This window comes from Hippocampus bargibanti, linkage group LG10 (assembly GCF_051943395.1).
Source record: "Hippocampus bargibanti isolate YZ-2025 linkage group LG10, ASM5194339v1, whole genome shotgun sequence".
Lineage (NCBI taxonomy): Eukaryota > Metazoa > Chordata > Actinopteri > Syngnathiformes > Syngnathidae > Hippocampus > Hippocampus bargibanti.
The window spans coordinates 22,221,052-22,235,092 of NC_142743.1; the positions used below are offsets into that span (position 1 = coordinate 22,221,052).

The 14,041-nt window shown below is 39.9% G+C and overlaps 2 protein-coding genes across 4 annotated transcripts; one reads left to right on the top strand and one right to left on the bottom strand.

Annotated features, from left to right (window-relative positions):
* The first annotated feature begins 132 nt into the window (after positions 1 to 132).
* On the top strand, positions 133 to 10,463 carry LOC148892953 (sodium/hydrogen exchanger 9B2). 3 transcript variants are annotated; one of them, XM_089005308.1, is made up of 13 exons: positions 138 to 867; positions 1,103 to 1,360; positions 2,107 to 2,308; positions 2,980 to 3,150; positions 3,738 to 3,880; positions 4,579 to 4,706; positions 5,297 to 5,472; positions 5,569 to 5,675; positions 6,581 to 6,730; positions 6,838 to 6,946; positions 8,187 to 8,323; positions 8,423 to 8,645; positions 9,479 to 10,463. In XM_089005308.1, the coding sequence occupies exons 2-13, from the start codon at positions 1,208 to 1,210 to the stop codon at positions 9,538 to 9,540; spliced, it is 1,761 nt and encodes a 586-aa protein (XP_088861434.1). In that variant the 5' UTR covers positions 138 to 867; positions 1,103 to 1,207; the 3' UTR covers positions 9,541 to 10,463. The 3 variants fall into 3 exon arrangements, with proteins under 3 accessions (XP_088861436.1, XP_088861434.1, XP_088861435.1); XM_089005309.1 differs by having other exon boundaries at positions 142 to 867; positions 8,423 to 8,606; XM_089005310.1 differs by lacking the exon at positions 2,980 to 3,150 and having other exon boundaries at positions 133 to 867.
* cisd2 (CDGSH iron sulfur domain 2) lies at positions 9,477 to 12,824 on the bottom strand. Its single transcript, XM_089005314.1, has 3 exons — positions 12,648 to 12,824; positions 11,867 to 12,081; positions 9,477 to 11,518 (listed from the first exon to the last, which is right to left on the bottom strand). Exons 1-3 carry the CDS (start codon positions 12,748 to 12,750, stop codon positions 11,429 to 11,431), a joined length of 408 nt encoding a protein of 135 aa, XP_088861440.1. The 5' UTR covers positions 12,751 to 12,824; the 3' UTR covers positions 9,477 to 11,428.
* Between the last annotated feature and the right edge of the window lie 1,217 nt (positions 12,825 to 14,041).

Genomic DNA, 14,041 nt, shown 5'->3' on the forward strand with positions numbered 1-14,041 from the left:
ACCATTACTTCTCGGTCAATCTGCCAGAAGGCTGCCAATGCCAGTTCCCAATCTTTGACAATGTTTATGGTGTGAGGTAAGTGTTTTTCTATACATTTAATTGAAGATTAATTGAGGCACTTTACGGGATTATCGGACAAAAAGGTTCCGTGAATCCCCCGAAAAGCACTCTGCACACAATTTGTTTCAAGAATTGGGTATTTGCTGGAAATTGTTCTTTAATCGTGTTTGTATGAATTTATGTGTTTATTCGTTGATGTTTTGCTCGTACAGACCAAACAGGCGAGTAGGGTGAATTGTTATGAATTATTAGTTCGATATACAATTTGCCTTCTTCATATTTTAGCGTTTCGTGACGAGCGAACATGGTAATTTAGTTCTTTGTTGCTAAGTATTTTAGCAACATAAATAACCAAATTACCATGATTACCGGTAGTTTAATGAGAACTGTCAGCTAAATATTTTAGCAACAGCAGTGCATTTTCGCGTAAAATCACTGCTGTAAATCGAGATGTTACAATCTTATTACATACAAACTGAGGGCAACGAGACACTTTAGCTAAAGCACAGCGATGTCCGAAAATATATCTAAGCTTGCGGTGAACCAGGACGAGTAGATTTACGCAAATCGCAAAGTAACTCGATGCTAACAGGTTAGCCATCCAGTGTTGCCACGCCTTTGTTGTGATGTCATATTTATTCGCTATTAACCCATTCAGTCGAAAGTAGAGACCGTTCCCGAACGAACTAGACAAGTTAGCTCGATGTCAGTATTGGCAAGGTGTGCCGATAAACGGAGGATAGACTTTGGCGGAAACATCCACATTCGCCGACTTCCACTGCTCGTCACGCCATATGGCCAAGCATGTAAGCATCAATTAGTGTGGGGCTGTTGACAATATTGGATTAACCAACTGCTGTTGCCCAGTGCCACTGGCTCGTGATTGACATAACATTGTAGTATGTGATGCTAGACGTCAAGGTCCACGACTCGTATTTTTAAGTGAACCTGTTTCGTACGGCTTTGCCAGAAAATCAGCAGTGACGAAAATGTGATCACATTCCACTCTCACTACTGTGTTCTGTGTTGTTGGAAATAAAGACAGGTACAAGTTGTGCGGGAACTGCTCCATCTATGGCCAAGAACTCCACCAGCCAGTTGAATGTACTGTGATCGAAAACTTTGGACCAGATATTCCATTCTGCCATGGAGAACACACGGTCCAACCCTGCAACTCCGGAGCCCAGTCCTGCACCCAGTCCTGCACCCAGCCCCGCACCCAGTCCTGCACGTGCACCCAGTCCTGCACCCAGTCCCCTTCTGGACAGAATTCCTTTGCCAGCAGGAAACCATGTTGAGGTAGTATCAACATTTATTTGTTATCCCTAACTAATATAATGATACACATTTGAGTTCCAGACTGTATTAATGTGCCTATTTTCAGTGTATTACTCTGGTCGTGGTTTTCTTTTTGCACCATTTGCCAAAGAGTCAGGCTTTGGTATTTTTGTGCAACACTAAAAAAACACAATATACAGTATTATTATTAATATACCGTAGTGCACCACTAATCATCTGGTCATCTGCCTTTCTGAGAAGGCTGTGCAAATACCAAATGAAAACCACTGCCTTACAGTCAAAGGTCAAGCTGATATTTCATTGTCCCATCTGTGTAACTTTTGGGGATATATGGCTATAAATTATAGAACTAAACACCTGCATTAGCTTACCTTGTTGATTTTGTTGTTGTAGGAGCACTTCATGCCACAATTTCTACTTTTCTCAAGCCATCTATTGTCTTGCTGAGCTCAGCTATCCTGAAAAGTAACCATATAACATGTCGAGAAGTAAATCCAGAATGCTGTACTCTCATTCCCCTGTTGTCCCATGCTACAGTAAATGCTGCATGGTTTGTGTAGTTTTTCTTGGTACTATTTGAAATTGGAAATGGACCAGTCAAAAACATTGTCGAGGAGACTGCTGTAGAAAAGCATCATGATGATTGAATTTGACCTTGACAATTGTCTGCAAAGTAATTTGGTTCATATTTTCTTTGATGAAATATTCAAGTAGTTTTGTCCCATGCTTTGTATCTCTCTTTGCAGCACCTGAATGTGAACCAGATCCAAGTAGTGGTAAGACGTTGTTCCAGTCCAAATGTCACAGAGGAAACAACATATTTTCTTCCTCGCCATCCTGTCGTGGATGCCGGAACCAACACAGAACCACCACTTGTTTGCTGCCCCTTGCTTCACAGATTTTGCCCATGTCCTCCAAGAGGCCTTGTGGCCTCGGTCATTACAAAAGGTAAGACCACAACAGGATCATTTTAGGCTCACCCAGGTTATCATACCATCAGTGATAATCTGTGACATTATCTTTTCTTAAAATGGCAATAATATAATCATATTTTTTTAAAAGGACAACCGACGCCTCCGGACAAGTTGTGTCCATAATTTGTAAAATGGCTTCAAATGACTTCTACTGAGCGTATTTTACAAAGATTCCACCGCATATATCTATATTTTACGTTTTAAGACTCACACTGAATATTCCGGAAGTCTTGTTTTTGAGTTGGTGACGAGTCCTCACGTTACGTCACTGAAGGAACGCCCCTGACCGAAAAAAGGACACATTGTAGCAGTCCTTCCATCACGTCAATGCATTTTGCTGTACTTTGGTCTGAAAACTTCGTGTAGCACCAAAAAGAGGCAGAAGAGGGCGACAAAGCTCAGTGTAAGGAATTAATCAGCCTGTGGAAACGGGCTGATTAATCATTCATTTCGTTCATAATCGTTCTTTTTTTGCAGCTTTTGGACACTTAAGTCATTTTTATTGGTGTTTTGCATTTGACTAAAAATATCATACTGCGTGTTTTGGGTATTTTAGATGCTATAAAACGTTTTTCTGTTGTCAGTTAGGAAACAAAACAGTGATGTCGGTCGTGCTTTAACTCTGTTAACTTGTGTCTTCTCCAGTCCTCTTGGCTGCTGTGCTCTTTGGAGTGGTGTGGTCTGTCACAGAGGACGAATGTCTTCCAGGTGGCAACCTGTTTGGCATTACGGTGCTTTTCATCTCTGCAGTTATTGGTGGCAAAATGGTGGCTCTGATTCGGCTGCCTAGACTTCCACCATTCCCTCCACTTCTTGGTAGGAAATCAAACATCTTTAGGACAAACATAAGGGCTGCACAAACCAAATACAATATATTAAATTTTTAGTCCATCAATTCACAAATAAAAAAAAAGTTCAGGTAAAATGATAAATCGAATCTCGTGTTGTTCTTTGATGCTTTGCAGTGTTAGGTTGAACAGCTTGCCTTTTGATACTTGCCTGGTCTGTATGCCATAAATTGGAATTGGTACAATACATTTTGGTCATGTATGAATCATCTTTTTGTTTTTTGAACAATAGTGGCTATTTCATCGCATTATCAGGTTACAAGATGCATGAAAAACGTAAAACGTAAAATATAGCTATATGCGGTGGAATCTTTGTAAAATACGCTCAATAGAAGTCATTTGAAGCCATTTTACAAATTATGGACACAATTTTTCCGGAGGCGTCGGTTGTCCTTTAAATGACTTGACACGAAAGGTTGGATTACTACATACACAATTGCCTTTATCGTCTAATTGGATTGTGGAGCCTCAGAAGTCCTATCTGAAACTAAACTTATATTAACTTTAACACATTGGGAGGATAAAATTATCTGCAATATTTGTTTCCTACTGCAGGTATGCTTCTCATGGGTGTCATGCTGAGAAATGTCCCAGTAATAACAGACGGTGTGTACATTAACTTCAAGTGGTCCGCCTCCCTCAGGAACATTGCGCTAGCCGTCATTCTAGCCAGAGCTGGTTTGGGTTTGGATCCCTCGGTAAGATGTTGGATTCAGAAATACAGAAAAGTGTGTTCATGTTTTAGTTAGCTCTATGCTAAATACAGCATGTGGGCTGCAAAATTGTGACACTGTCGATTAAAGATGTTCTTCCGGGTCATTTTGAGGCATCAAGACTGATGTGTAGCGTCCCAGAAAATGCAGAAGATGGCGCCAGAGCTCCGTTGGAAATGGGTTGATTTTTCTGCTTGGAATTTGTGTCAGCGAATATCAAATAGTTGCTTGGTGCAACACACAACGATTCACCATCTCGTTATTTATGTGTTTTCCTTCTAATTTCGCCATCAACACAAAGTTTTCAGACCAAAGTACCCAAAATGCATTGTATGTCCTTTCTCGGTCAGGGGCGTTCCTTCCGTGACGTCACGAATCGTCACCAACTCAAAAACAAGACTTCCTGAAGATTCAGCGCAAGTCTTAAAACGTAAAATATCGCTATATGCGGTGTAATCTTTGTAAAATACGCTCAGTAGAAGTCATTTGAAGTGATTTTACGATATGTATAAGATATGTCAGGCTAGTATTGATACTTTACATTCACATTAAGAACAACTAAACGCAAAACATGAACAACATTAAATGCATACAAATAGAAATAAAATATCCATAGATCCAACAGATGAGAAAATGTATTCAAAAATGTTGATAATAACCACTTGCATCTTTTGCTTTGCCAGGCTCTGAGGAAGCTAAAGTCTGTGTGTTTGCGTGTGGCAGTGGGGCCATGCATCATTGAGGCCTGCACCATAGCTCTGGTCTCCCACTTCCTCATGGGTTTGCCCTGGGTGTGGGGCTTCATCCTTGGGTAAATATCTCCCCTTTCTATCGATAACGGCTCATCGGAATATCACTGGGCACATTGCATTATTGTCTCAGTCATCTTTCAATGTTTTTAGAAAACAAGGGTGAACATATTTTTTTAGATCACACCATTTTTTTTGAGGGACGGTGATTTTTTTTCCTGTCACTTAAAGGACAACCGGACAAGTTGTGTCCATAATTTGTAAAATCACTTAAAATGACTTCTACAGAGCGTATTTTACAAAGATTCCACCGCATATAGCTATATTTTACGTTTTAAGACTCTCGCTGAATATTCAGGAAGTCTTGTGTTCGAGTTGATGACAATCCGCACGTGACGTCACGTTTGGAACGCCACTGACAGAGAAAGCGACACACAATGCATTTTACGCTACTTTGTTTGGTCTGAAAACTTCGTGTTGATGGCGAAATTAGAAGGAAAACACATAAATAACGTGATGGTGAATCGTTCTAAAAATCTTTTTCTGTCATCCAAAAATATTGAAAAATAGCTTTGGCAATTATTCTATAGAGCCGTCGAAATGTACGTCCCATACCCATTGAGTGGGGCCGTCCGTCTCTTGCACTTTGCAGCTTTGTGCTCGGCGCTGTGTCTCCCGCAGTGGTGGTCCCCTCTATGTTGCTACTCCAGAAGGACGGTTACGGTGTGGAGCAGGGCATCCCAACCGTGTTAATGGCAGCAGGCAGCTTTGATGACATACTGGCCATAACAGGGTTCACGACATGCTTGGGAATGGCTTTTGCGACAGGTAAAGCACACTTAGTGTAGCTCAGGTCACCACTGAGATGCCTGTATGTGTGTAAATACATGATGACTACATTTCTTGTAAATCTTGCTCTTGTAGGTTCCACATGGTACAACATCTTGCGAGGTGTACTGGAGGTGGCCAGTGGCTTGGTTGCTGGGATCCTTCTTGGCTTCCTCATCCAGTACTTTCCCAGTCTCGACCAGGTTACATCTTGGAACATCTGCACTTAGCTGAGTCATTGAATCTGACCACCATAGTACAGACCCCGGCCAGTTACTAAAGGCTGGGAATACCGAGCTTCAAAGCCACGCTTCCCACTGTTGCTTGGAAGTCTTGAAAATTCAAAATTGTTTCAGGATTTGAAAAAAAAACTGACAAATAAAACACATAATTGTGGTGCAAATCATCAATGGTACCTCTTTACATTTCTAGTTTACAGTGGGGCCTTGGCTTACAAACTTAATTGGTTCCCAGACAGAGTGTGTAAGGTAAAAAGTGTATCCCAAAAATTAATTTCAAACGCACACCTCGTTTGTGTTTTTCAATTATCTTCTTCTCCTCGACTGTAATTTTGTTTTTTGTCTTCATCGGCTGAACACGAGCCTGTGGTGGGGTCTTTTTTGGTCCTATAACAGCAAAAGTATCTGTTAAAAAAATCGTTGGAGACAATCGACGTGTGCACTCACAGAAAGGGGGTGTGGAAAGATAGGCTGGCTGGGGCGCTGTTCGGTCGTGTGCTTTGGTGTTCTTCCGCCGAAGATTACTCCGTCAGCCGTGGTGGGGCGGCGCTCCGTGTGTATCCCAAAAAGTCGTGCTTAATCCAAAGTTTAATTTTCATAAATTTAACGTTAGTAAATCGAAAATTTCAAGGTGTTGGTAAACCGAGGCCCCACTGTACTTTCCTGTTTTAGTACATCCTTGTGTCTTTCGCAAAATGCAGGCGCCAAACTACAATCATACAATATGTTTGTATTTTTAAGAATGATACTTACCCTCAGGTGTGTCATTTTGGGGAATCCTAAATTTACCCACAAATTATGATCGGCCACCACAATGTATAAAAGACAACGTGCAGTATGTCCTCACTGAGTGTGATTTGTCTTTGTAGAAACACTTGGTGATGAAGCGATCCTTCCTGGTGCTCGGCCTGTCTGTCTTTACTGTGTTTGGCAGCGGTGTGGCTGGATTTCCTGGCTCTGGTGGCCTCTGTACTCTGGTATTGGCATTTCTCGCTGGTCTCGGATGGGGTACAGAAAAGGTAACCCTCGGCAAGCATCATTGGATTTACAGTAATACTTTTCCTACTTGGCTACACGCACGCCAGAGGCAACAGAAATCAACACCGAGTTCTGTTTATCTGTATAGGCACGCGTGGAGGAAGTGGTGGGATGGGCTTGGGATGTGTTTCAGCCACTTCTGTTTGGCTTAATCGGAGCGGAGATAAGAGTGTCGGAGTTGGAGGGTCACACAGTTGGTGAGAGCATCGAGAGGATCTCCGAAAAATGTTTACCAGAGTGCTACCAATTCTTTAAAATACAACAGTTTCAAATGTTGCTTATTACTTCTGAATGCTTGTTATAAATTGCTATCAGAAGGGAATAGGGAGTATGAAGTATATGCTATTTAGCTAGGCGCAGACATTATTTAAAGGACAACCGATGCCTCCGGACAGACAAGTTGTGTCCATAAATTGTAAAATCACTTCAAATGACTTCTACTGAGCGTATTTTACAAAGATTTCACGGCATGTAGCTATATTTTACGTTTTAAGACTCGCGCTGAATATTCAAGAAGTCCTGTTTTTGAGTTGGTGACGATTCCTGAAGTCACGTCACGGAAGGAACACCCCTGACCGAGAAAGCGACCCACAATGCATTTTGCGGTACTTAGTTTGGTCTGAAAACTTCGTGTTGATCCATGTTGATGGCGAAATTAGAAGAAAAACGCATAAATAATGTGATGGTGAATTGTTGTGTGTTGCACCAAGACAACTATTTGATATTTGCTGACACGAATTCCCAACAGACAAATCAGCCCATTTCCAATGGAGCCTGGGCGCCATCTTCTGCATTTTCTGGGACGCTACACATCAGTCCTGATGCCTCAAAATGACATGGAAGAACTTCTTTAATCGATTGCAAACGTGTATGCTTTCCTCTTCAGAACTATTTGAATCATATTCATAACTGGATGAGTAACAAGAATGCATATTCTCCGAATCTGAAGCCATTGTTTTGATTCTCGAGCAAGGCAAGACGTCGGGGCGGGACCTTCTGAAACTGAAACTTTCTCAGATCATTTTGAAGTTGTTTTGGGAGACTTTAAGTCATTTTTATTGGTGTTTTTCATTTGACGAAAGATATCAGCCTGCGTGTTTTGGGTATTTTAGATGCGATAAAACGTTTTTCTGATGTCAGTTAGGAAACAAAAAAAAAATGGTGTCGGTTGTCCTTTAAATTTAGTAGTTTTTAAAGACATCTTTAATCAAATTTGGCATTTATGGTTCCATGTGAACTTTTAATATTCTGTTTGTACTTTTATAAAAGAATTGTTGATACAATCATATATATGTCTTACTGGTTTTGATGTTTAGGATTTTAAGGTTCTGATAAAGTTTAGACATTGATCTAGAAAGGTGTATACTTTGACTTCAATATACTGAGGAGGCTGTTGTCATAAAAAGTTATGACAGTGTTGTTTACTCAAACAAACAGGTCTAGGTATTGCTTCTCTGCTGATTGCACTGCTGGTTCGTCTCCTTTTCACCTACGTTTGCGTGTTGTTCGCCGGCTTCAACATTAGAGAAAAGCTGTTTATTGCATTGGCTTGGATGCCCAAAGCCACCGTGCAGGTATTCTCTTAAAAAATATAGTAATACATCATTTTTCAGAAATTTGCTGGTTGTTACACAAAGGACTGCAAAGCTAAACTCATTGTTTGAAATTTCCAGGCAGCTATTGGCTCCACAGCGTTGGACATGGCCAGAACAAAGCACGACCAGCAGATGCAGAAGTATGGCATGGATGTGCTGACCGTGGCTGTGCTTTCCATTCTTCTCACGGCGCCAGTTGGAGCCATTATCATAGGCCTGTGTGGACCATGCCTGTTGCAAAAACCAAAGAACTCAGCCTGTGGTGAGCGAGTCAAACCAAATTTATCAGCTTTTTTCTTAGGTAGGTAACATGTCAGCAGTATTTGTCAACTAAACCCAGCTCCGAATTTAACACCCATGCTTCGTAGTTGTTAAGTAGTGAGTAAATGCAATCAAAATGTCGCTTGGCTTTCCCTCATTTTAGCAATTGAAGCAATTTCAGTGCCAAACACTAGTTTGTTAACCACTAATTCTTGTAAGAGACATTGTATATTACATAGAAAACCAAGGTCTACCAACTACTCTGTTTTGGGATCAAGCACATCCAGAAATAGTGAAAACTGAGTCCTCTTTAAGTAGGTTTATACTGTCCTATAGGTGAATCAATGTGGTGGCAAAGCACTGCATAAAGCTCCCCAACTCTCTTTAAAGGACAACCGACAGCACTTTTTTGTTTCCGCAATGACATCAGAAAAACGTTTTTTAGCATCTAAAATACCCAAAACACGCAGGGTGATATTTTTAGTCAAATGCAAAACACCAATAAAAATGACTTAAAGTGTGCTGAAACTGCAAAAACTTGAAACCGGAAGTGGCCAGTTTCAGAAGGTCCCGCCCCCTTGTTCGTGATGTCACGCCAAGACGTCTTGCCTTGCTCGAGAATCAAAACAATGGCTTCAGATTCGGAGAACATGCTTTCTTGTTACTCATCCAGTTATGAATATGATTCAAATAGTTCTGAAGAGGAAAGCATACATGGTAGCAATCGATTAAAGAATTTACTGTCATTTTGAGGCATGGGGGGGGGGGGGTTGCACCCAATTTGTTTTTTTTCCAGCAACAAATGCTGTAGATTAAAAAAAAAATCATGACCCAAAATGTCATCAACCATTGCTTGCTCTATGTCTCCACCAGGCACTGGGGCAGGTGATGATGAAGACAATGAAACGCCGGTCACCTATGAAAGTACTCTTTGACCTCTCTCGTCTCAATGCAAACAATGTGGTATTGAATGAGTCCTTAATTTTCGATTTTGAGGGCATTCGTCTGCAACTGCTGAAACACTGTGGACTAGCATCAAACACTTTTCTGTTCATATCTATTTTGACATTTTCTCAATGTATTCTTGATGGGACATTTGACTCAAATTTTAATTTGAAACAAAAATCATTTTAATGACATGTTGGATATGTCAGCTCTCCTTTAGCCACCGAGTGGCCTACTTTGTCTTTTACTGTATTCAAATAGCTCGTGCTGTTCTCTCTATTGCAGGAGCACACGTCTGAATGGCTTATTTATAGCCACTGGTAATTTCCAGGCCTCCAAAAAATGACCCACATCTGAGCATGCGAATGGTCATGCAGTGTACAAGAGGTATTTTCACATCAGAGTCAAAATGTTCATAATATTGAATGAATTAGTTTTATGAATGTGATTTTGATTTATGATTATTTTTTAAGATTGTGGTTCTTATTTGTTCAAATAAGGGAATTGAGTTTTATGGTAATACTTTACTACTAAGTACATCTGCTAGCCTATTGAGTTAGTTACACAAATGAGAATTATAATAGTTTTTTGAAACAGGAGCTGGTGTGATAATTATCAACTATTTTTTTTTTCAAAATGTGTAAAACCTCAGCACAAAAATATAAACGGTAATTCAAATATTTCCTTTTGCTGGAAGCTGAATCATATTCAGTCTTATGCATTCATCATTTATTTGTTATTTTCAATACAGTTTTGTTTACTTTCATTCGTTACAATAGTTAAGGCACTTGAAGATGTTCAATTAATTTGTGATGTTTGTGTGCAGTATTAGAGTATTTATGAAATATATATATATATTGAACTGTGAATTAGTTTTTTACAAAATATTTAATAAAGATTTTTTTCCAATTTTAATCTCTTGCTTAGCTCTTCAGTTTTAAGATTACCGGTAGTTTAATGTGACAACTGTCAGTACTGCGGATCAACGTTTGACATTATAAATGAACATGAACGAGTTTGAGTAAACATTTTTATCCAGTAGAAAGTACTGTATGTTCGAACCTTTGATTAGAACAGCATTAAGAATCTAATTTTAGCTCAGAGCACAACTGTGCCAATATTTGGATGCTCAAAATACAGAAGAAAGTTAATTCAAACCATGTGCCAGAAAACATAAAAATACAACTGTGAGTATATTCAAAAATATTGGTAATTACTGAAGAAGTAAATTATATACAGTCACTGTCATGGTACACTGCATAATAAGAAACAGGCTAAAAACAACAATGCTTTGGTCACTAACCTTTTTAAAATTCTACAGCAATGTTGATGAAACTGGACTGTGGAATAGTTTGAAAGGATTGAATCAAATCACTGACTGCATAACAACGGTTGCTAGGAGACTTAAATATTTTAACATGGCCTTAAATATTTCAAATCATTTATTCACCGTTCTGCCTATTTCACATTCTGGAATGGATTACAGTTGCGACATGAACAAATGAAGTAAAAGGAGGAGGCCGGTCATCTGAAAAAAATGTAATAGAGTTGCCAGAATTCTCAGAGGCTTTACTTCACACCTGATAGAGAGGAAATTGTTGCCGTGGGAGGTTTACGCTGATAAAATGACATTTTACACTCAAAGCAGTCTTAATGGTTTATGGAGGCTCTCGATGTAGTAATCAAATTCACAATCACAAATATACAAAAACAACAAAAATGCTAACCATTCATTTGTCAACACATCAGGACTACTTCAGGTGATGACTGCATGACATTACATTTCTCTCCTGCATGTGCAAAAAAAAAAAAAAACATATGAAGTGTAAATTAATGTAATGTAAATACTGGGTGAAATGGGTTCTCCCAGTAGGTGGTCTATAGGATCTTCTTCTTGAGTATAAGTGGTCCCACATTGTCTCCGGTCAGCTCGTTGTGTTTTAAGTGTGACTTGTCACAAACAGGAAACTGAAAAGAGGAAATACATTGGTGTCACTTGCCAGCTGCTCAACCACTTAATCACCCAAGTTGAGAATATTTAGATACAAATGTTGCAGATAAAACATTGTGATAACTCCCAGCGATTTTGACTGCTCACCCTTATCTGTGTCAAAGGGGACGAGCGAACACTTTGATAGAATTTTGAAAAATGAAAAAAAAAAAAAAAGCAGATTCTCTACCCTGTCATGGGTCAATCACAGAAGGCAGTCAACTATTAACTCATTCAAATCATCATTGAGTGGGAGCTGAGACATTTCATGTAAAAAAAAAAAACAAACGTACAGACTTCAAAACAAGATGACAAAATTCACTTACTGTTTTAGACCGCCAACAGCGACAGTAGCACACATTTACACTGTTGAGGTCCTCGATGTCTATCTCGTTGACCACTTTGGGGTTCTCTTTCTGAATCTTCAGGTTGATTAGACAGTCTCTCTGTTTCTTCTTCTTGGGAAAGAACGGCCGAATGGTCATGTAGCCCAGCAGAGCCAAGATGCCCAGTAAAGGCAGCAACCGCAGCCATTCGGATACTACGGACGTAAGGATGTATAGACACAATTGATTGATTGGAGTGCAAACGGCACATCAGGGTTACATGGTCCTTGTTGTTTTTTGTTTGCTCGTTTTATTGAACAGTAGTCAGTTCAATTGTTACTTTGCACATTGGAACAACCTGTGAAGTCCGTAATGCGTTATACTAAAACGCATCGATTTTCACATTAATCTAATGCGTTCCTTCTGTCAGTCAAATACGCTGCATTGCAAAGTCACATTTCGTTACCGGTTAGCAATTGATAATGTTGCAAAGCATTTTTCAGCACTCTCAAGCATAGTTGCATGTAACATAACAAGGCTTTAATTCATTCAGGGAGTCCAATATTGGTCGCGGTAATTACTGCCTGATGATAGAGTTGTGAAGTTTGGTCATCTTAATACCAACATTTTAATTTACAGTGACTGACTCGTGGTGGTTGCCCGTATGCCTAAATACAGTAAAAGGTTGGGCGCCAGGAGTGAAAAGGTGTTCCCATGAGGTCAAGAAGTCATCAAGCAGGACATTCATAAGAGTACTGCATTACAGCTGTCGTTTATTCACCTGTTAACCTTACAAATCCACCGATCGTCTCCGGAAGAGGAAGTTTCTTCAGGTATGCTGGAAGCTGAATTTTTATTATCCTCGAAATCGTTTCGAAAACCATCTTGAAATTTCGATGCAGCAGATTTCGAGTTTGACTTCAATAATTCCTACGCTTCATTTATGACCGGTACGTAATTCTTGTGCTTCAATATTTGCGAGGAGAAAAAAAAGAACGTAATTGCCATCGTGAATATGCCTAGAGCAACCAATCATCACCCGAGGAGTTGGTGGATTTTGATTGGACAGCAGTATGAAGGCGGTGCAAAAACATTGCTTCTCTGACTTCGAAAAAAACTAAAAACGGACAACGTTTTACAGCGGAATTCATGCGGTTTGTTTGTACCGTAAATATGTATCTCAATTATAGAAATATTTACTAAAGCAAACAGAAAAAACGCCAAGTTTAAAACACGTGACACATGTCAAAGACGAGGTTGCGCGCTTCCCAGCATCCTTTGCAGTTTCTTGTATTTAGATGTCGTGAACAGAATATTCGTCCTGCTTACATCTGTTTTTGTGTTTTTTTTTTTTATGAGCGTGACTCGTTTATTTAAACGCAGCAGAAGAATGAACGAGAGGGACGCGTAAGCGTGAACTTTCAGGCAGCAGGCCTGCAGAATAACTGAACCCGTCGAGACTGAATAACTGAACACTGCGAGATGAATAAAGGGAAATCAAATCCAATCCGATATTTCTTGAAGTCCACGATGATCTCAACCGACTTCAGTGTGTTCAGCTCATCATCATCATCATCATCATCATCCCCCTGGCCAGTTCACCAAACCACTAACACATGCACGGAAAACTTCTTATTTTCCTTTCGGCTTTTCCCTTCAGGGGTCGCCACAGCGAATCAGTGTCCCCTATCTAACCCGGTTTTGTGCATCCTCTTCTCTCACACCAACTACCTTCGTGTCCACTTTGACAACAACCTGCATAGAAAACATTTGATATAATTGTTCGACATCAAAGATGAATATTATGTGTTACATTAGCAAATGAATCCTCAAGGTGCATTCACAATCAGAAATACAGTTGTCTGAAAATGTGTCAGTACTGTTTGTGGCAAATGTGGTGCAACACAGGCCAGAATACACATTAAAGCTTCAATTTGTGGAAGTCCACGGTGTAGTGCTTCACTCGAAAATTATCCTCACATCATCATTCATTGTTTACCTTTAGTGGCGTTGGAACAAATTCAAAGGCAAATGTTTCTGTTGTCATCCACCATTATCTTGTATTATTTGTATGTCTTCTTCCTTTTTGGGGGGTAACGTTCGATTTTTGTAGCTTTACCTTACTGCGGCCGAAGCGTGTGTGTGTGTGTTATTGATAATTAGGTTCGAATCATT

Excerpts from the sequence above, each read along its gene's own strand:
- cisd2 (XM_089005314.1), bottom strand. The coding sequence starts at position 12,750 with ATGGTTTTCGAAACGATTTCGAGGATAATAAAAATTCAGCTTCCAGCA. Across the intron at positions 12,082-12,647 it reads TGGATTTGTAAGGTTAACAG|TATCCGAATGGCTGCGGTTG; the intron begins GTGAATAAACGA and ends TTACGTCCGTAG. Across the intron at positions 11,519-11,866 it reads GCTGTTGGCGGTCTAAAACA|TTTCCTGTTTGTGACAAGTC; the intron begins GTAAGTGAATTT and ends TCCTCTTTTCAG.
- LOC148892953 (XM_089005308.1), top strand. The coding sequence starts at position 1,208 with ATGGAGAACACACGGTCCAACCCTGCAACTCCGGAGCCCAGTCCTGCA. Across the intron at positions 5,473-5,568 it reads GGGAATGGCTTTTGCGACAG|GTTCCACATGGTACAACATC; the intron begins GTAAAGCACACT and ends TTGCTCTTGTAG. Across the intron at positions 6,731-6,837 it reads TCGGATGGGGTACAGAAAAG|GCACGCGTGGAGGAAGTGGT; the intron begins GTAACCCTCGGC and ends TTATCTGTATAG.